Source organism: Ostrinia nubilalis, chromosome 7 (assembly GCF_963855985.1).
Source record: "Ostrinia nubilalis chromosome 7, ilOstNubi1.1, whole genome shotgun sequence".
Classification (NCBI taxonomy): domain Eukaryota; kingdom Metazoa; phylum Arthropoda; class Insecta; order Lepidoptera; family Crambidae; genus Ostrinia; species Ostrinia nubilalis.
The window spans coordinates 491994-513419 of record NC_087094.1 but is presented as its reverse complement, the minus strand read 5'-3'; the positions used below and the strand labels follow the sequence as shown (position 1 = coordinate 513419).

Below are 21426 nucleotides of genomic sequence, written 5' to 3'. Positions count from 1 at the left end.
CATGAAATATAGTTCGTGCTTTGTTACTAATTAAAAAAAAATTGCATTGAAAATTGAGATATTTTGTAAACAGACGATGTTGCTTGTAAAGTACCTAACCGACCATAAAATTGCCAAGAATAAATCGGCCGACAAAATGAGCAAGCCTTTGATAACATCTAATCAATTAAATGTAACTTGAGCTAGAATAAGAGCCTAATATTGCACAAGTTTTCGTGTTACAGCACAAAATCATCATAATTCAGTGCTAGATTTATCGAATATTGGACAGCACTAGGGTAGTAGGCGTACGACAAAATAAAAATGTGAGACGTCAAAAGACAAGATAATTAGCCGGGATGTACCGAAAATTGTTAGTAAATTTGTAGTGGTTCGATTAGCTATGAGCTAGAAATTTTTCACTTTGTTAGACTAGTATTTATGTGTATTCGTTATTTTAACTGAAATGTTTCTAGTGCATGTCGCGAAGAAATAGCTTAAAAAGTTATAAGTAATTTATTGAATTACATTCATTAGCGAATAAGGTGCGCACTGACACAGATGTCGAGACTTTCACTACTCTAAAATTAAAAGTCAAAGATTTTTTGCTCGGAATGAGAAAAGGGCTGCTGTTCAATCAAAATGTTAAAGATAACCATTCAGAAAAGATACATTGCTACATGACGTGTCACGTACGTCACACGTGTGATATTTGTGTTGTAAGATAGACGTCTGCTCTGGGTAAGCGTTTGTCGCCCCAAAGACGTGACGGTTAGAACTAATGAGATCGACTGACTTTTAATTCATGAGGTGGACATTTCGATATCGAGTGCATTAATGTAAGGTGGTAATTGAGAAATGTATGTGGTTTACTTTTTGATTTGTTTTATCCATTATTGGTATTATTGCTACCATCTTTCATACTTCATATCATGTTACAAACCCTGATAGACTCCACGGAATATGGATTAAACAAAATCAAACTCCACATAATGTTTCCTCGTAGATATTACCAACCTTTAAAATTGATTAATCTTAAAGTATTGGAAATGACGTATATTTTAATATATTTATATTATTAACATAAGCGGTGTTGGCTCGTTCGTGACTAATACTTCAACCTCTGCATTCTTCTCTATGCTATATAACGTAAATATGTGTATTTATCCAATGTATATGATTTTGTTAGCTAAGAAAAGTGCTTCTTGATAATATTGAGGGGTGTGAGGTGTAATCTTCATACACATTCATGTGGTAATATTAAGCATAGCAGCAAGTGTATACTTAATTACTAATAATACTCGACTTCTTGTAATTTGAATATGAAATTTATCAAGTTGTGAAGGCTTGACATGAAGTAGGACTTCACACTCAGCTGCAGTCGAGTATTAGCACTATATCACGTTTAACACTACACAGCCAGCGATCGTGGGTTTGAATCCTGCAAGGGGCAAATGTTTCAGTATTTTGTTCCCGAGTTATATGTTTTTTTATGTGTCTATGTAATGTTTATCGCTTGTTCAAGCTATTTGGTGTGATTGTTGGAAGATATTTTGTTAGTTTATCCCCTCAATATATTCAATGTCCCATATTTTTGTCTGTAACTTTAAAATTTGAAACCGTAAGTCTAGTCTAAAAAGAGTAGTTTTGTTTGCCACCACTATATTTTTGTACCACATGTTATAAGTCCGCTCAACGGTAGAGTCTGCGTGCGTAGAGTAGGTGCCGCGTAGAGTTAAGTTTGTACATACAATGTGTTATACATAGGACAGAACGCAAGCTGGCTGTATCATATACTGTGACATGTGTTTTTTATGTGAAATAAATAAGCATTTTCAAATACTTGTTTCATTCAACAAAAACAGAATGAGATGTTTGAAAAATATTTGTAGTTTTCTGGGGAACACAAAAATTGTTTCATGTGCCAGTAATTAAATCATTTATGTTTATTATTCTAGCATTATTTTGCTTATTATTGGGTTTTCGACGACTATTTCGCTCAAGTATTTGTAATTTTGTACTCATTTGTTTATAAAGTTCAGGGTAATAAAGGTGCGGGTTTCATGCGTCCTCATGTCACGCCAGCAGCAGGCTAGATGTGTAAACTAGTTTCCCAGTAATAATGCTACATACAGCGTAAGGATGCTAAGGTTAGTGTCACCATAACATTGGCGTGCTTTATATTGGTGTTTATATTTTATGTTATTCATTACGATGCTTGGTGTGTGGCTATGAAGGAATATTTTAGAAAGTTAAAAGTTTTGCGTTTACTTAGTCGATATTTGTATTTCTCAGGTTGTATTATCTTTATGACACTAATAAAACATGTAAATTTTATATCTGCATGCTGCTATACTAACCTTTTCAAAGCTCGATTAACTTTCGTTGTATTAGTTTAGTTTGTTTGTTCCGTATGTGATTTGATTTGTGACGTGTAATGTTGCCGTTGTGTTTCCAGCGAGCAGTGACAGCGAGCCGTCCGACACTGAGGACACCTCTCCCTTGGCGCCAAACTCTCACAAACACGCGTACGCGTATGACAATGTGTTAAACAACAATTTGTGATTTTAATTATTCATTTAACATTGTTAGTTCATTGTAGTTTTCAATATCTCAGTGTAGCTGAAAAGAGAATCGAAGTTGAGGATATGTTATTTCTGTCTAGTAACATATTGCTAGTTTGACGTCATAGTAGGATACAAGTTTTTTGACAAACATTGACAGAATAGCAGATCCTTTGCTCTCGAATTTAGTTTAAGCCGCGCTAGCTGTAGAAGAAACACATTGTTATTGTTGAGGATAACCGTATGAACAAAAACTAGTGCATTGAGTTAGCAGGTACATTAGTTTATCAGCAAAACCATTTACGGGATAATTTATGTAATTAATTAGTTTGATACACGTGTGTATGTAATAGATAAAACTATTTAATTACATAAAAAAACATGTAGAACAAAATAGTAAGAATTACACCGACACCTACTGAGTGTCAGCAGATTTTTTTTACAATTCTCGAAAATCTGCTGTCCTCAATGAACCTTGATCAAACTCGAATAAAAGAGCGATAATTAAATTCAGAATCCATATTCATCACTAAGATTAGTAAGATTATTAATCTCTGAAGCACCCAGTAAGTAATAAAAACATGGGACATTACAATAAACAAAGAGTAGGCTCTATTTACTATGTTTTTCACTATCCCTGTGGTGAGTGCATGGTAGAGTACGAATATTCGCTACATATTATTTGTAAAACTTGAAGAGGCGCATTTAATTAGATCATAAATAATAAATATTTTCAATGGGTATTAGAGCATGTCTGTATTTATGGTAAATTCCTTTTTGTAGTTCAGTATTGAATGGTTTTAGTTAATTTTAATTTATGTTACACATTAATAAGTACATTGTATTAAATATCAGGTGTTTGTTGAATTAAATAAGCTGGATGGCTTACGCTAAATAACAATGTGTTTTGTTGTACTTTTTCCTAATAGCATAATTTTTCATGTCTTCTTTCCTTATAAACAACATAAAAAGCAATTGAACAAAATTAGAATTACTTTTAAAACGTACGGTGCGTACATTTTTTTTCCTATACTCCAACCCTTTTTTCATCATCATTTCAGCCATAGGACGTGGCCTCCCCCAATGGCTTCCACAGCACACAATATGCAAGCCGCTACCAACGGCCTGCATCCAGCGCTTTCCTGTTACCTTTATCAGGTCGTCGTCATCTTTTTTATTATGAATATAATTTGAAAAGTATCTACATAATTATTTTACATCTAACAGCAATACTGCAGTACTTACATAATAGTAAATCTAATTTTTTAGACAATATAATATTATGATATCTGTACCTACCTACATTGTTATTTTGATTTAAGGCGACTGATCTATTTGGCTTGCTTTTTTTAATTCCCTCAAATCATATCATAATTAATAATGGTCATGGTAATGGTAACCAACAGTTTTCAAAATGCTTTGCCAGTCAAACCATCCCAAACCATCCCTTCTCCAATTTTATTGTTTTGATCCACTGTGCAAAGCAATTGAAAAAAAATGCTGAAATGTTACCAGGTAATTTATCAATTTCCCCCTAAATAATTTTAAATGTGGGAATTACAAATTTTACGTCTGGTAACACTAACCTGGGCAGTTTGTTTACCAACACGGCGGGAAGTTCGGCTTTAAAAAAATTAAATAACCTATAAAATGTGGTCATGGCGCTCAAGGTCTGGATACGAGTTTCTCCAGACAAATGGTGAGTACTTTATTGAATTAATAATAGTAATAGGAGTTGTTACCCAGTCAAATGCGCTTTTAATCGCCTACAGACACGATAATTGCTGTTATCAGTTCGATGTCGATTAGGGCGAGTATGTTGTTAGTTGTTTTGTTGTTATTGTCAATTAAATGCCTTAGTTAGTTAGATGATAGAATATTAGTGTAGGCTTAGATTGTAGGTATGTGAAACAAAGCTTAAATCAGTACCTAGTTTATAATATTACCTAAAGTACCAAACCTACATACCTACAAACTTGCTCAGACTAAGTAGGAAGCAAAAATTAAGCGATTGACCAAATGAGGTTGAAAATTGGAAAATATTAGGAAGGTATCTCACAACATTATTAGTATTATTTTTCAATTATTAAACCACAGAGTCACCGTTACACTAGCTAATCTTATCGTGCGGTTACAGGTAAGTAGGTATGCATCGATTTTATTTATTGACGCAGTAAGGAACTTGGAATCGTCAGATAAGGATTATCTCTTCACACCTACCTACAGATAAAATCAAATACCTTCATGACAGAATCCTTTCTACTTTTTACAAAAGATAGGTAGGGCCTGAAATGACAACTTGAAGATTGAAGATTTCACATTTCAAAGGTCCATCTTTAAGACTAGGCGCACACCGCCGATTTTTAGTTGGCCGATAGTTGTGCCCGATTTTAAATTGTATGAAGAATCCGGCCAAATCGAATCGGTGTAATGTGCGCACTTTCATACATGCCCATACTGATCAACTGCCCGACTAAACTATCGGCCGACGAAAAATCGATGGTCTGCGCCTAGGCTAAAGAAATAAAATTCATGATTGTGACGTTTTGACGTCTTTCTTGTGTGGGGGTAGTTTTGTTTTTTAGAAGTTCAGCAGGCATGGCGGTGTAACAACCTCTTTAAACGAGTGTCTAATTTAAATTTAATTTTCCCCGTGTTAGATCACGAAGACAACGAGAGTGTCACAAGTTTTTCGGGTCTCTGCGCCAGCGCAGTGGTGCGGTGGAAACGCCGCCTGGCTGAGTTCTATCGCGACTACACTACACCCTGGACCAGAATATGTAAGTACCTAGCTTAAGTACCTACTTATATTATTTTTAGTTGAGTATTAAAACAATTACTTACCTAATATGCTTGTTGAAGATCCCACAACTCTGGGTTAAAACTAAAACTTGATTATGCTTTTAACGATCTCGTGCCAGACGCAAAGTTTTTAATTTTGTATTTTAAAACTTGGTAAAGTAGCGGAAGTGCTTGCTAAGTTTTTCTCGCTTGAAGTATAAAAGTGCAAAAATATGACTATAAAACGATCTACAGCTCGCAAGTTGCGTCATAATGTCAAATGTCAATCAGGAAGTAACAGCGCCCCGCGGGGTGGTCAATCAAGCCGCGTCCCGGTTCATTGTGTCCGACTTTTATTTCGGCTTTAATTAATGGACACACTACTAATTGTTTACGGCGAGGTCAGCTAAATCTAGCCGATGAGTTCACGAGCAATTCATTAGTTCAGTTTAAAGATACTCCAAAAAATACTGAAACTGAAAACTAAAGTTTGAGCTCTCGATTTTGTAATAAGTATTTAATCACCATCACTCACCCTAGAAGTCTAGTGGAATAAATCCCTGTTTTCTATATTTATTTTCCAGTAACTTTCCAGTTTTGTTAATATTGTACGTTCTGAAAACATACTTCCAAGTATATTTTTACTGATTTTGACACTTGTACGAGTATTACATAAATTATACTCGTAGTAACAAACAGCCATTCCTGAACATAAACATACCTATAGTTGTTGTGTGAGTTCCGAATGTCCGGTGGTTGTCCGGCGGCCGGAAGCTTTTAGCGGGTCGCGGACTCGCATCCGGCTGTTAATTTGTTTGCACCTCAAAAGCGAGCCAGCTTTTCAATACTCTGATAGTTCGGCTATTTGGTATATTACACTGCAATACAAATTATCGTTTAATTGACTTGTATTGCATCTCTACAAATCAAGTCGGTAAACTTTAACATGAAAAATTTTCGTCAAATAGGAATAGCGAAAAGAGGCTCCTGTTTCCCTATCATATTTGCCAAAGACACGTGTAGCAAAACTGTACACCTGTGATAAGCCAAGTGAGTCATGAAAGTCGGCTAAAAGTGAAACTTCTTGGGACTCCAGTAAGTCGGGTTATGAATTTCCGCTTGAGTAACTGTGAAACTTGCTGCAAACGAAACTAGGAGGGTGCGTAAATTACCGAAATTAGCCAAGCGCCTGGCGCTCCAGCCGCGTTGATACTGTGCTGGGAGCATAAATATGCCAGCAGCTAGCCCCGACTTGCAATTGGGAGCCGTGAGTTTCCTCTTTCATAGCTGAATTAGAACATCCGGGTCGTTGCATTGAACATTTAACCGTCCCTGACCTAGGTATAATTTTGGTCAACTGGTACTTCCAGTCGATATTTTTGATATCGCCTATTACGTGTTCCTCCTCCCTGTGATTAAAATGAACAATTTACCCGTTTTCCTCTTGTCATGCTTTACAAGGCTGCATTTATAACAAACATTATGATGACCTTTTCCTTTACTCCTTCACCTGGCTGCGCTTTTAGTCTGAACTAGTAGATTTATCGCAGATAATTCCGCTTCCTCCAAGTAAACTGGCTTATCTTTCTTGCTGTGTATAGCACAGGGTGTCTTCTGTATACGGCAGCAGGTAGTAGGTAACAAAGCACCCATTGTTCTCGGGGCTTACATCGCGCGAAACTTAATATCTTAAAACGGTGTGTAAGACATGTCGAGTACTTACCTATATTAAAAGAAGGATTAGATGACGTTACGTCTCCTCCTCATAAATAGATAATATCTTTTGGTTTATACGAAATAACAATTTAGTAACTCAAACATAATATAACAACACTAAAACTTTGCAAAACACGTGGCCCGAGATCGTAAGACGACAAGCTTAGAACAGAGACAGTAGTAAAAAGAAGTTCCCTGTTGTTTTTATAACCTTATCTAAATGTTAATAGTCCCACTCGGAACGACAGTGATGCTCCGTACAAAGCTAGCTTTTTTGCAGTGGCCTTTCCTTCGCGGCCAAAAATGCCGCCCCACGTTGGGCGCCAAGTCCGGCCTTGATATTCACTGACATTTGAGAAAAATAGGAAATACTCGCGCTTATTGTGTGGAAACGTAGATAAATTATGTGCTGCCACTTCAGTTTTTATAGCTAGTTGTGTTTGTGGGAGCCTACATTGATATGTCAAGTAGCAGTCTTACCATTATGTTACATGAGATGCAAAATGGGATGATCTTTTTCTTAAATGAGTCTGGGGAACTCAATAAATATTGTTCTCCATGAAATAGCTGAAGCATGTGTGCACTGAAAAAGTTTCAGAATATGCACTGTAAAACTGTGGATGCATAAAAACTCCAATCTAATAAAGTGACAGCACATGCAATCATAAAAAATACACGTAAACATACGTAAGAGTATGCTGTGTAAAACTAGGCTGTTTATGAGGTTTTAATTAGTTTCACAATTTACCCCCCCCCCCCCCCTTCATATTAATAATGTTCTTTTGTTTCACCTATCAGTGGGATATGTATATTGTACATAATCTTATCCAGTAGGTAGAGCTTTATATCGATATTTTACAGTATGAAGTCGGTTAAAAATAGACTTCCTTTCCATTTGGCGTTTTAGATCATATTGTTTCACCGGCGTAGGCTTTTGCCCAGTTATTGAATGGTACCTACCTTAATTTTTGCTACATGAATTCTCCAAAAAGTATCCCGTATGCTTTCACTGACAATAAAGTTGTTACTCCTGTAAACCGTCGCGGCGGGTAATGGGCAAATTCTATTAGAGGCGCGGGTGCGCCTTTTGTTCATTTTTCATGCATGAAACTTGAACGCAAAGACTAATTTTTAAATAATCACCCTAATTCTACTTTGTCGCTACATCATAAATAACAAATAAATTAATAAAAATATTACATTTTAATGTCTCATAAACCTTATTTATTTTTTACGAGAAGGCTTTTAAAAAGCTCTTTTACTCGTCTCAGTGTTACTTTAACCCAGCCACTGGTTCGGGACAATAAATGGGCAAGATCTATAAATCTGGCGTCAAACTTCAAAAGCTACCAAATATCTGATAAAATTGCCTATCAGCCCAACGGCTAAGCGTGTGGCCACAACACGACCACTGACCTTAGTCACAAAACAATGCACGAACTCCTGAAAATTTAAAGCAATAGACACCCCAAAGCGTTCGTCACGCAAATGGCCGAGCTTCAAAAAGCGGCGCTAATGATATAAGTCACGACATAGTAGTAATATGAAGACTCCCTGTGGGCATTTTGTTGGTTGTGACTTCCCGACATACATAGGTTTTTTTTTATGCTTAACAAGATTAACATGGCAGGTAGGTATTTGACCACAATCGCACCTGGTGTTAAGTGGGATGCAGTCTAGGATGGTACCTAACTGCCACCCTGTAATTTTGAATTTTGTAGTTTGAATTGTTTTCAAGGAACCTCTTTATCAAAATCTACTAACGGAAATCACAGAGAAACAATTATCCTAAATATTTTCCTCTTTTTATACAAAGTATGTGTAAATACAACTTAAAGAAAATTAACAAAAACAAAATTCAGGATCGAAAAGTTCGGGAGGAAGGTAAACACTTCTGTAGTTTAAAAACCTAACTAATAAATAATAACGAAAATAGGTAGGTAGGTAAAAGCCTTTTGTAGGTTTGTAAGTTATGCAGCCCCCTAAAACGTTGTCAATTGCAGTAGTAATCAAACAGTCGTTTATAAACTCAAACTATGAAAATAGCCATATGAATATTTTATTTTTTAAGCCCTTTCGTTGCTTCAAAACAACACACCTATCTTGAAAGTTAAGTGTTAAGCAAGAAGCAAATCATGTTTAATGTTTTCTTTGAAACTATTTCCTTAACATGCTTAAAAACAAAGCAAAAATTTGATATTTTTCAAGGCAGGATATGCCTTTATTTACTTACTCTAATTAAAATTGATTAATTTAGTACACTCGTTTAAATGGATTGGAAACTAAGTGATAAATGATAAATTGAATACAGGGTGTAATCATTGGTATCCTTTTAGAATAAGACTTTACTCGTGATACGTACCATTTTCCAAACATGAGACAAATCTAATATAAGCAATGATTAACCTTTTAAGTCATTTTAAACACCTTTTTAGGCACACTTAAACAGCCTTATAAGGTCTTATTTTAAAAGGATGCCAACAATTTCAATTTCACCCTGTATATTATCTTTGACTGAGTGTGCTATTACGGAGGTACCATTAATCATTGAATTTGTAGATTAGGGCTAATTCGTGTTGTGACTTTTGGAAATTGATGACCTACATGTAGGACTGTCTAAACTTTGGCTCGAGCTTTCCTATGAATTTTTAATTTACAGGCAAATGTACTTAGTTACCTAGTTACAAAAGGATGGGAGTAAAACTTAGTTTTCTTTAAATGTATATTTTAAAGGTTTTCTTGAACATTGGAAAATTTTTTTTTCGTTTCTTTAGGCTTCCAAACATAATTTTTTCACGACCTAATACAACGGTAAAGCTATATTAGTGATTTTAAGTACGCAATAATGTGATGTGTTCCCAGTCCTGAGTATAAGGTGTAGAGCCAATTTTCTCCAAGTAAAGCCAGACAGCCAATATTGCTAGATTATTATTGTTTACGCATATTTGGAACACTTTACTAATTTAATTACATTTTATTTGATGAATAATGTTTAAACTTAACATTCTCGTAGTTTGTTTAATTTTCTATAGTTCTTCTTACATACTAATAGTAGAAAGTTTCTTTCTGGCTAGTAACTTCTGACTTTAGTAGGTCAGTAAGGGCGCGGCGGAAGGGCGACCCAACCCTCGCCGGCGCTACCGGGATTCGCAAATTGATGTTTCACTACCTTACTTTTTATGCTACACTGAGTAGCGGGTACGGCTAGTGGATATAAATTGGTAATTTTATTTGTCTGATTTCACGAAATTACATCTTAAGACCCTCTCATAGCTTAGTGATCGGTACTGTAATGCCAGTTTTCTGAATGATCCCCCTAGATTATACTCAATACATTCACTTTATTGTAATTTGTAGGCTTCTTTGTAAAAAACAAACTTTATTTTGTAACAAGATTATAACGTTTCCTCTCATAATAAAGTATACGGGGAAAATTATCATTATAGTTAAGAACTGTTAAGGTGTTATTTTTTTGGAGTTACCTACCTGAAATTCAGAAGCTACAACCCCATGCGTAGAAATCTAGATTTTAGAATTTCCCCATTGTAAATTGCAATTCGTAATATTTTTTCTCCATCGTTTTGTTGTGGGACATTTTATATTGTGGGGTTCATTGTTAATTTTGGTGTCAGGTGTTATACCTACATTATCGTCATAAGCGTATGACATTTGACATGGCAATACCGACACAGATTAACTCAGACCAAATAAAGCTTTCCCAATCATAAAATAACCATTTATCAAAGCTTAAATGAATTATTAATCACTTAGTAGGTAAAACTCTTCAATTCATTAAAAGTATTGCGGCGTGCGTGTTGACGGACAACTAATTAAATATGTACGTAATTGAATGTGGCTAAATAATAATTTGTTGTACATTAAACAGATTACTGTTCCTGTCCTGCCTAGTTTTTGCGTGTTGCTCGGGTGATTATGCATGACCTGAATGTCCTAAAGGCTGATAACAAATCTGGATATGTAATAACAATGAGCAGCCGAAAAAATATTTTTTGTAAATTACGACCTTTTCTGCGAATTCATTACTTGTGTGTGTTGTCACATTCCGCCATATTAAGTTTAACGTAATTATTTATATTTAAATGTTTTGCTACACGCGCTTTGACTATTCATATTTACAACTCTCATACATTAAATATTTGTACATCAAGTTAAACAATCTTGCAATTACATTGACTGGATATCTCTTTCAAGTTGCTATTTATTTAAAAAACTAATTTTTTACTTATTAAGTAAGATGTAGCATGCCACTTCATCTCAAGATCGACATAATTTGTAGCGCAAGCCCTTACTAAAGTAGTTCCTACCGCTACCTAAAGGTCTCGGTAATTTACAATTTTTCGTCCTAACCCAGTTCGGCAACGAAACATGGAAGCTACAACGTTTAACAAGCAAGTTATTTCCGCGTCGCGTTAATGGCCATCGATATCGATTGGGCTCGTGGTTGCTTTACACATTACGACTTGCTAAGATATTTTATGTATTTTTCCCATGTCATCTGTTGGTTTTTTTCCCTGGAACGAAAACGGTTCTAACGCGTTTCGCAACGGAACGTTTTGTAGAGTCCTTCAAATCAGAATATTTTATTATTACATTTTTTCATAAGTCTTTCTCTTCACATTTACACACTAACGTTAATTTTTAACAAATTACGTAGAATACATGGACTGGCAATCGAACATCAGACATTCGAGTCGAAATATTCCAGTCCCCAACTACTCGTATAATCGCTAATTCCATTACAATCTACGATTGTTTACGAAACGATTGCAATGCGATGCGAGATGCTCCAAATACAATTTTCTCAAAAGTCAGCGGGTGTAGAGCCCCATTTCCCGATGGTTATTGTTTTCTATTTACATTCATCCGATAGCATCGAAGATACCAACCGTTTGCTTCTAAAATAAGCCCGCTTAAAGGCTTTGTGCAAACAACGCGGTACGTGGAGAAGTTTTTTTTTATTTTGACTGAACAGAACGATGATTCACACGAATGGATTAAACAGACAGAAGTATTATTTTTTTAGCACTCTTTTCAGTGTTAGAATTTTGTGTCAGATCTTTTAATATTTATATCACCATCAGCATCATTTGCCTTCTTCAAGAACGGTATTCGTCTGACTCCTTCCAATAACATATTATGCTGCATTAGTGCATTATAGCGGCTTTAGCATTTCACTTATTTACTTGAAAACGATTTTGTATCCGTTCAGGCGGTTAGGAACTTACTCGTAAGTACCCATTTGAAATAGTGACCGAATGGCTGAGTAATATTTTACCTGGCGACGTATTTTTAAGGTGTTCGAATTCCAATTCGCATACGAAATCGCAAAATCGTTTACGAATCCCTCTGCGTCTGGTGCAGATTCGTAAGCGAAATTGGAATTCGAATGTTCAAAAATATACCTACGTAACATGTCATGGAAATGTATTTATTTAACGTTAAAAAATTACTGATCGTGTGTGAGTTACTCATACTACCATCATCATCTCAGCCATAGGACGTCCACTGCTGAACATAGGCCTCCCCCAATGCTTACATGTTGCCTGGTTGGGACGTCCACCCACAAGGTGGACCGACGACATCATAAAGGTAGCAGGAAGGCGCTCAGGCGCTGGACTTGTACTATTATAATCTAATAAATAACGCTTGACTAAGTTGACGGATAAGTATCTATTTTGAGTATTTTGATGTGGTCATAATAATTAGAACCAGGTTTGCATAAAAAAGCGAGAAGCAGAACAGATAATCTTACAGTGACTGAAATAAAAGAAAGTCTGTTAAAACTGATTTAAGATTTCTGTAAAATAATAAAGTTTGCAATCTACTTACAATATCAAAGCAAGCAAGTTTTGTCTTTGTTCAGGGACGTCGCCGCGAACTTCTTGAATAATCTGAAAGATTCATATTGAATTTAGACCGAGTTGTAAAACGAATGAACTAATTACTTAAGTCAAAGGTAATAAAACATATTAAGTACTTTTATGTCATTTCATTCATCCCTGGTGGCTTTTACTCAAATCCGTTTTAAATTAATGCGTAATCAGTTGTTGTTGTGTTCCGACAGTTAGATGTAAGATAGCCAGTTCCTCTGTGGTTGAGGATTCCGGGTGTAGCTCGCTTCCACCTTCGGCCTGATCATCACTTACCATCAGGTGAGATACAGGCCAAGAGATTCCTCGTTGTGGATAAAAAAAAACTAGTAGTTACCGAAGTCCATTGAGTTTTCATATTTCATACCATTAGAATGGTTAGTCATCAAATTTTATTTCACCTGTAGTTTATTTTGGGTGCTTCATGGGGAAAGTTAATCCAGTAGTTAGTAGTAGTTACCTTACTACAATGGTCATAATGATGGTGATGATAAATAATTAATACTATTCAATTTACATGAACTTTCGCTTACCCTGAGTAAGAACATAACTTTTCAGTGCGTCCTAACTTCTACTAGAGTCCTTCCGGTTTATAATCTCCACTGCCCACTGCAGCAGACAAACAGTTAAACACAAGTTTTATCAAGTTACAACTCCAACAACACTCCTCAAGCAAGTGCGCTCGCAGCGACAGAATCCCACTGGACCTCTAAAATGGACATTTAACTAACTAAGTCGGTATATTAAATAGTTAGTATTATGACCTTTGAAATCTTAATTTCGTATGTCTGGAACTTTCTCTGATGATAAGAAGACTTAGATACAAACATTACTATGGTTACTTAAATATTATATTTAAACTGAAAAATTGTCACTAAATGCATTGATGTCATTCTAGATTTTTTCAAACGCGTATAAACGCGTAATAATAAAAAGAAAATATTGGAAGTTACTATAACTTTCAGGTTTAAAAAAAAACTTGAATGACATCAATGCATTTTTTAAACACTTGCCTATTTTCATTACAGCATCATAATTTCAATTTAGTAGGTAGAAAGCAAAATGGCTAAGACGATGTATAACAATGCTAGAGTTTTGAATGAAGCGCTAATAAAACAAATGATTTATCTAAACCAATGCGTTTATATGCATAGAGCAAACCAAAACTAGCATTCAATTTCGTAACTGGCAAAAATTGAAATGTAAAACGTGGCGTTCGCGCGCTTTCGTTAAATATGCAGAGCGCATTGAACCGAGTTTTTGTGAATAATACAACGTGGTAATAGGTATGCATGCATAGTAGGTACATACCACAGCATCCACATACAATATGATGGACGTCCATTGGACGGGTGTTTATGTGAAATGTTTTCGATAGCGCCTCCAAATCGCAAGTAGCCATGGGCTTCGCCCGCGTAGGTTCTTATCCACCATAAGTCTTTGCGGATCAATATACTTACTAATAAATAGGTAATAAATATCTCATTAATGTCATAAAACTAAATATGGAACATTATAATAACAATATTTAATTCATCTACACTCGCGAGCAAAACTATGGAATCACTTACATGAAGTTGTTTCCACGCGATCTTGTGTACTAACGAATTTGTTAGTAACAAAAAAAGTGGCACCATTTTAAAGATTAAACTTTTATCTTTAAATTGATACCAAATTCATTTAAATCACACCCGTATTTAAAAAGATATCCCGGCTGATGTGAAGAAGTAACGAAAAAGACATGTATGAACTGTTTGATACGTCGCGAGTTGCGGCCTATTTACCCCCTATAAAAGCACGCGTTTTCGGATTTTTGCTTTCACACGTTGATTCATACACATCTCCGCTTCTTTTGACACTTTACCTGGGATTCTACACCTTCAGAAGCAGCACAAATCGTTGCACTATTGCAAGAAGGGCTCAGCCAGCGGGCTGTCGCACTTCAGCGCCACATAAGCCAGTCCTGGGTTTCGAAAGTTTTAAAGACGCTTTCGGGAGACTGGTGGCTTTATCCCGAGACCAAGTTCTGAACAGCGCCGGCGCACATCGCAGAGGGAAGACCGTTTTTTCATGTCAACCTCTCTATGAAATTGTCATTTGACTGGAATCGATGTCCATCAAGAGCTCAGAAATGTTCGTAAGATAACTGTTAGCGAGTGGACAGTTCGTCTAAGATATAAGCAATAGAATTTGACTCCAAAAAGGCCTGCCACAGGCTCGAAACTGACGGCAGGTCACCGATAAGCACCCTTTCAATTTGCTCGTACACATTTCGATGGGGAGGCGAGTAATGGAGGCGAGTTCTGTTCTCCGATGAATGCAAACTGTGTTTGCAGGGCAGCAGTCGAAGAGGTCGGGTTTATAGGCGGCCTGAGGAGCGATTTGTGCAGTGCTGGTTCGCTGACCTGCCATCAGTTTCGAGCCTGTGGCAGGCCTTTTTGGAGTTAAATTCTATTGCTTATGTCTTAGACAAACTGTCTACTCGCTAACAGCTATCCTACGAACATTTCTGAGCTCTTACAGGACGTCGATTCCAGTCAAATGACGATTTCATAGAGAGGTTGACATGAAAAAACGGTCTTCCCTCTGCGATGTGCGCCGGCGCTGTTCAGAACTTGGTCTTTGGATAAAGCCACCAGTCTCCCGAAAGCGTCTTAAAACTTTCGAAACCCAGGACTGGCTTATGTGGCGCTGACGTGCGACAGCCCGCTGGCTGAGCTCTTCTTGCAATAGTGCAACGATTTGTGCTGCTTCTGAAGGTGTAGAATCCCAGGTAAAGTGTCAAAAGAAGCGGAGATGTGTATGAATCAACGTGTGAAAGCAAAAATCCGAAAACGCGTGCTTTTATAGGGGGTAAATAGGCCGCAACTCGCGACGTATCAAACAGTTCATACATGTCTTTTTCGTTACTTCTTCACATCAGCCGGGATATCTTTTTAAATACTGGTGTGATTTAAATGAATTTGGTATCAATTTAAAGATAAAAGTTTAATCTTTAAAATGGTGCCACTTTTTTTGTTCCTAACAAATTCGTTAGTACACAAGATCGCGTGGAAACAACTTCATGTAAGTGATTCCATACTTTTGCTCGCGAGTGTAGAACTTACTTTTAAATTTTAAAAATAACTAGTAAAAATAATTTAATTCATCGTTATAAAAGTTGTGTGTCCGTGTTAAGTTGTTTCGAATGAATTCGTTAATTATTCTGCTACGAGACGGATTGCATATGAAACGAACCCTTCTGTAGCCGAAACTCTGAAACTCCTGCAAAAACACTGACTGACGGCCGATAAACGGTAGAGCAACATTTACTTTTAAACCAGTTAATTAAACCTCGTGTGCTTCAACCAACTGTAACGAACACATGAAATACTATTTAAACTGTAATGAGATTTCGTACTTCATTAAACTAAAAGGATATTTTTTAAGTCGAAATAAATGTTTACAGAGAAACGATAAAATATGATCTCACTCGATTATTTCCAAACTATACAAGATATCGAAAAACTGGTGTTTACTGATCCTGAAAGTGCTTGATAGAGCTCTATTAAACGGTGTGGTTGTGCTTATTTGAACCACCCTAGGACCACCCGTGCGTTTGATGATTGAACTGTTGTCAAACATCCAACCTTGGTTAATTTTCCGTTGGTGGTTTGCAGATTGGATTATTTTTTGAAGCGACGCATGGAGGCCGTATCGATTCGCCGTCATTTCCCGAACGTCGGTTTTCAGGTTCAACGTTGGATATTCGACAGGGCCATTTACATACAGTGTGAGTCACGTTAAAGTGTACATATGAAAATAGATGAAACTAGACCTGTTTTTATCGACAAAAAAGAGGTAAAAAATTTTTTGAGATTTTTTTTTAATTTTTTATAGAATTTTTTTTCTTCCAATTACTTATTGTAAAGAAAACGTAATAACTTTTAAACTAAGCGGTATATCCTGATAAAATAAAAACAGTAATAATGCTAAATAACAGGCGATACTAAAAAATACGTAAAACACACAAAAAAGGTCAACAAATAATAAAAAATGATACTTTTTGAAAAAAATCTCCTAAAAAATTCGTGTATTTTTGGTTATTTGATAAATTTCTACGAAAAATGCCCCTATAACCGGTGGTTTTTATTACTTTGTATTGTTCTCTATCGTATTATCTTTGTAAAACGAAAAATCGCATGTCTCTATCCCTATCACAACATTTGCTATGATCGTTTGAATAAAGGCCTGCCCACAACATTATTCTCCGCTACAGGTAGAGACAATTTTAATTTTAACTAAAATGCTTATTTTACTTCGAAATCTTTTGTTTTTATTTGAAATCTAACTTGTCTTTATCAAAATTACAAATCTAGAGCCATTTTCAGTTTTGTTGTTAACGAAGCATCAGTTTAAAAGTTAGTACGTTTTCTTTACAATAAGTAATTTGAAGAAAAAAAATTCTATAAAAATTAAAAAAAAATCTCAAAAATTTTTTGACCTCTTTTTTGTCGATAAAAACAGGTCTAGTTTCATCTATTTTCATATGTACACTTTAACGTGACTCACACTGTATTATTGCAAATTTTAATATATCTTTATATTGTGTGAAAGGCAAAATTTCGATAGAAAAACACAGAGGCAGTGTGACGATTTGGAAGAGAATGCGATACCACAGATAATAATCTAAATAAATCGTAGGTGATACTGAAAATGGCAATGTTGGTTTTGGATATTTAGAGCGGTGATTTCCAAGGGTCTTCTCTCAGCGGCATAGTGCAGAAACACTTGCCCAAAAATGGAGTAAAGCCAAGATTAAGTAATAGTAATTTGATTTTTAAATGTGTTGGGAACACGAGCAAGCAAAGCATTAAGAAAATTTCCTGTTATGCGTTAGGATATAAAAACAGTCGACTAATGATTCAGTTCTTTGAAACAGATACGAGCGTAGTAGAATGGTGTCGGTGTCACATCTGGCCGTCAGTACACCTTGGTTTAATTTGGATCTTCGTAAATCACGCGTTTGACGACCGCTCGTAAACTGGCCCAGTAACGTCATGCTCATCTCGCTTGTACTACACAGAACTTAGCCGGTTTTAAAACATAAAAATAACAATCAAAAATGATCGGCGTATAATATAACCAACCATGACCCACAAAACATTAGAGTATCAGCTTTTAAAATAGAATGTTATTGTTATATCGTTCGTTTCAGTCAAATGACGTCCACTGCTGGACAACGCTGGGGGAGGCCTTAAGGATTTGAACAACGACCTATTCATAGGTAATGGACTGAAAGTTCGTTTTTGAAATGTTTGAATCAAAAAAGTTCATAAAAGTGGCATTTGATATAGAATAATAATATTTATTTTTAACCTTTAAGGCTTGGTATTTCTGCTAAAGTAGGTATTTCGCGCTGTCAAAATCTGCGCGCGCAATACTTCGCCGAAGACAGCGCGCCAAAGAGCTCTCGCGGCTACACAGTATAGAAATACGCAGTTTGGAAATACGCAGTTGGATAGGTTAGGTTGACTTCCTTCCGTTCAAGCGTCACACTCACAGCACTTTCTAATACAAATCATATCCAAGTGATACAAATTAAAACAACTTTCAAAATTTTTGGGAATATATTTTAGAATCGAATATACATAGAATAGAATATAACTGCCAAAGTAAACACGGTTCAAAGAGGCGTGGCGTCACCCGACCTTCCGGAAGTTCCGCGCCGGCTAAAAGAATTTCAAGATTACGTCACCCGACCTATCGGTAGATCCTCGGGAACTTGAGCGATTGGAAAAACATTTTATGATCAGTTACTCGTAGTAGCGATTATTTAGAGCTTGGATAATAAATTATAGTTGTTGCAATTCACAAAGCTTTGCATGTGGTTAATTACATTAATCAGTACACGCATCAATTTTGTTCAGTCTTTTTGTTTATTAATAAATAAAAATATCATACTAAAATTGCATACATATTTGTTTGTATTGGTCTGGGTGTTTTCTTTCCATAATTTATGTATAACGTATGTACGGGGCTCTGTATCGAAAATCACTATGAGCAATAAGCATCACACACGGTTACCTGGAGTGCATTACCGCAGCAAAAAGCTTGCCATCTTAAATGAACGGTATAATATCGAGGTTTTGTCAGTACAGTTGCGAACAAAGGTGTTTGTGTAGTGTAGTTGAGTTGAGAGGTCAGATTATTGAAATAATAAAACGAACATTTTATTTTTTAAATACATTTTAAAAATAATTTACATTACAGATAACAATGAGAGGATGACATTGCAAGGTGGTGCCAGTCCAGTCTTAAATCCGTTGATATCTGCTGCATCTGCCATGTTTTTGGCTATAAGATTCTTCTATCTTACGGCTTAGACCTTTAGCTACAGACCTTAGACAGTATTTTTGTGAAAATTCTTACGCATGGTGGAGGAAGGGACGCTCTAGACACTCAAGTCTATAAGGAGTCACATCAACTCCAGTTTTAAATCCGTTGACATCTGCTGCATCTGCCATCTTTTTGGTTAGAAGATTCTTCCATCTTGCAGCGTAGACCTTTAGCTACAGACCTTAGACAGTATTTTTGTGAAAATTCTTACACATGGTGGAGGAAGGGACGCTCTAGAGACTCAAGTCTACAAGGAGTCATATGAACTCCAGTTTTAAATCCGTTGACATCTGCTGCATCTGCCATCTTTTTGGCTAGAAGATTCTTCTATCTTACAGCTTAGACCTTTATAGTAGGGAATTTAGTGCAATGATTTGTATGGAGACCCCTCCACTTTGGTATAGAAGGCTCATTTTTGTACCAGTTGTTCTTTGGGTGCTTCTGAGTAGATTTCCGTCGGTAGACATCGGGAGCCCCCCCTGTGGTAGCAAGGGGAGGGGGGGCAAGTTTCCTTCTGCCGCGCTTCACTTTAAGGCCCATATCTTCAAAACTATGAGTATTAGGACAAATGTGGTGTCATTTTCGGATAATTAAAGGATGGCGAATTCATTTCTAGAACAAACTTTTTGCCTTTTCAAACAAAAAAATAGAAATATTGAGGAAAATTCACAAAAACCAAAAAGTATTTTTTTAAATAAACGTCGTTTACTTTTAAACCATTGAATATAATCTAATAAAAAAAATATGTACTGAAAGCCACATTTACCAGAATTATAAATATATACCATTGTATGGTACTTTTTTCGAAAAAAGTAGGTGAAAAAATTTTTTTCTTCAGAACACAGCGGGCGAATTTTACTGCGCGTCGGAAAAAAATATTTATTTTATCCATGAATTCATACTATTTGGTTCATAAGCAAGTAAGGATTATTACTTTAGAATTTATTTAGAGTTCCTGGCACATCAAGCTAACATGATTTGTATTTTGTCTTCAATTAATTTTGAACTCTATGTGTAAGACATAAGGTTGAAAATAGCTTAAATACATTTTAATATTGAAAATATCATAAGAAGAAAGCACTAAATAAAGAACTTGAATGTGTCTAACTAAATGTCTAATGATTATTATTATTTTAATTAACACTTGTTTCTACATACTATTGTACCAGTGATTTAACGGAAAGGTAAGTGTGAGGAAAGTGAGGATTGATAATCATAGTACGGGAGATTATTTTTGGCACAAAGGCTACGGCTGTGACCATTATAGTTGTTTGTTCAGACAGCACCAACTTCTGCACTACTTCTTGCACTTACATCTCACCATTTCCAGGCAAGCTTCGGCAGCTACGGGCAAATCGATCCATATAGGCTCCATGTTGCTATCGACTCTGGTCCACCCCTAACCAGTCGGGTAAAGGGAAGACTGAGTCGGTTGCTTGCAAGTCTTGCAACTGACCCTATACGCGAACCCCTTGATATACTGCCCGTAGCCAATGCTGATACAAAGCTGTCTGGGTTATCTTATGTAGGGCCACACCTAAGCGTAGTCCACAGCGACCCATTAGGATCTTTATTCTCCCTTTTTTATTCCCTATCATCCAAAAAAATCCTATCCATTAGTTAGGTGAATTAAGCGTCTGAGTGAAAGCCAGCTAATAGTCTTCTGATGCCGGATATGCTGACCCAAGCAGACCCATCCTTACAGTATTAAGTGTTTCATGGACCCCACATTTATTATAATGCTCGAGAGCTTCTGTTGTTAGGCCCATTTTGTGGGACATGTGGTTCATTCCCCAGTTTGCGTACTTGTAATTGCTTGGGCTTACCTTTGATGAGTTTTCTCCATGACCCTGTATTTCCCTTTAGGAATGATTTGGAGAGGCTTATATCGTTAGAGCTTTCCTATTCAGCCATGTGCTTCTTGGATATGGCCATATTATGGCCATGAGGTATGCTTTTAGATAAAGATACTATCAGTTCTGACCCAATAGGTATCGTCTCTGACCCTTGTCTCGCTAGACTGTCGGCTCTCTCATTGCATTCGATCCTCGTATGTCCAGGTATCCCACATCAGGTACACTTTGTCATGCCTTCCGAGTTAGTTCATCTTTAAGATT

The 21426-nt window shown here is 36.2% G+C and overlaps 2 protein-coding genes across 4 annotated transcripts in view; both read left to right on the top strand.

Annotated features, from left to right (window-relative positions):
* LOC135073031 (cholinephosphotransferase 1) overlaps positions 1–3444 on the top strand; it is a 30536-nt gene extending 27092 nt beyond the window's left edge. For all 3 annotated transcript variants that reach the window (XM_063967035.1, XM_063967036.1, XM_063967033.1), the window contains exon 8: positions 2438–3444. In XM_063967035.1, the coding sequence (XP_063823105.1) occupies positions 2438–2544 (107 nt within the window). In that variant the 3' untranslated portion in view covers positions 2545–3444. The remainder of the gene's footprint in view (positions 1–2437) is intronic.
* A 684-nt stretch (positions 3445–4128) lies between these two features.
* Positions 4129–21426, top strand: part of LOC135073035 (probable phospholipid-transporting ATPase IA) — a 121429-nt gene continuing 104131 nt past the window's right edge. Inside the window, exons 1-2 of the mRNA XM_063967045.1 lie at positions 4129–4242; positions 5204–5323. Coding sequence (XP_063823115.1) covers positions 4194–4242; positions 5204–5323 — 169 coding nt within the window. The 5' untranslated portion in view covers positions 4129–4193. The remainder of the gene's footprint in view (positions 4243–5203; positions 5324–21426) is intronic.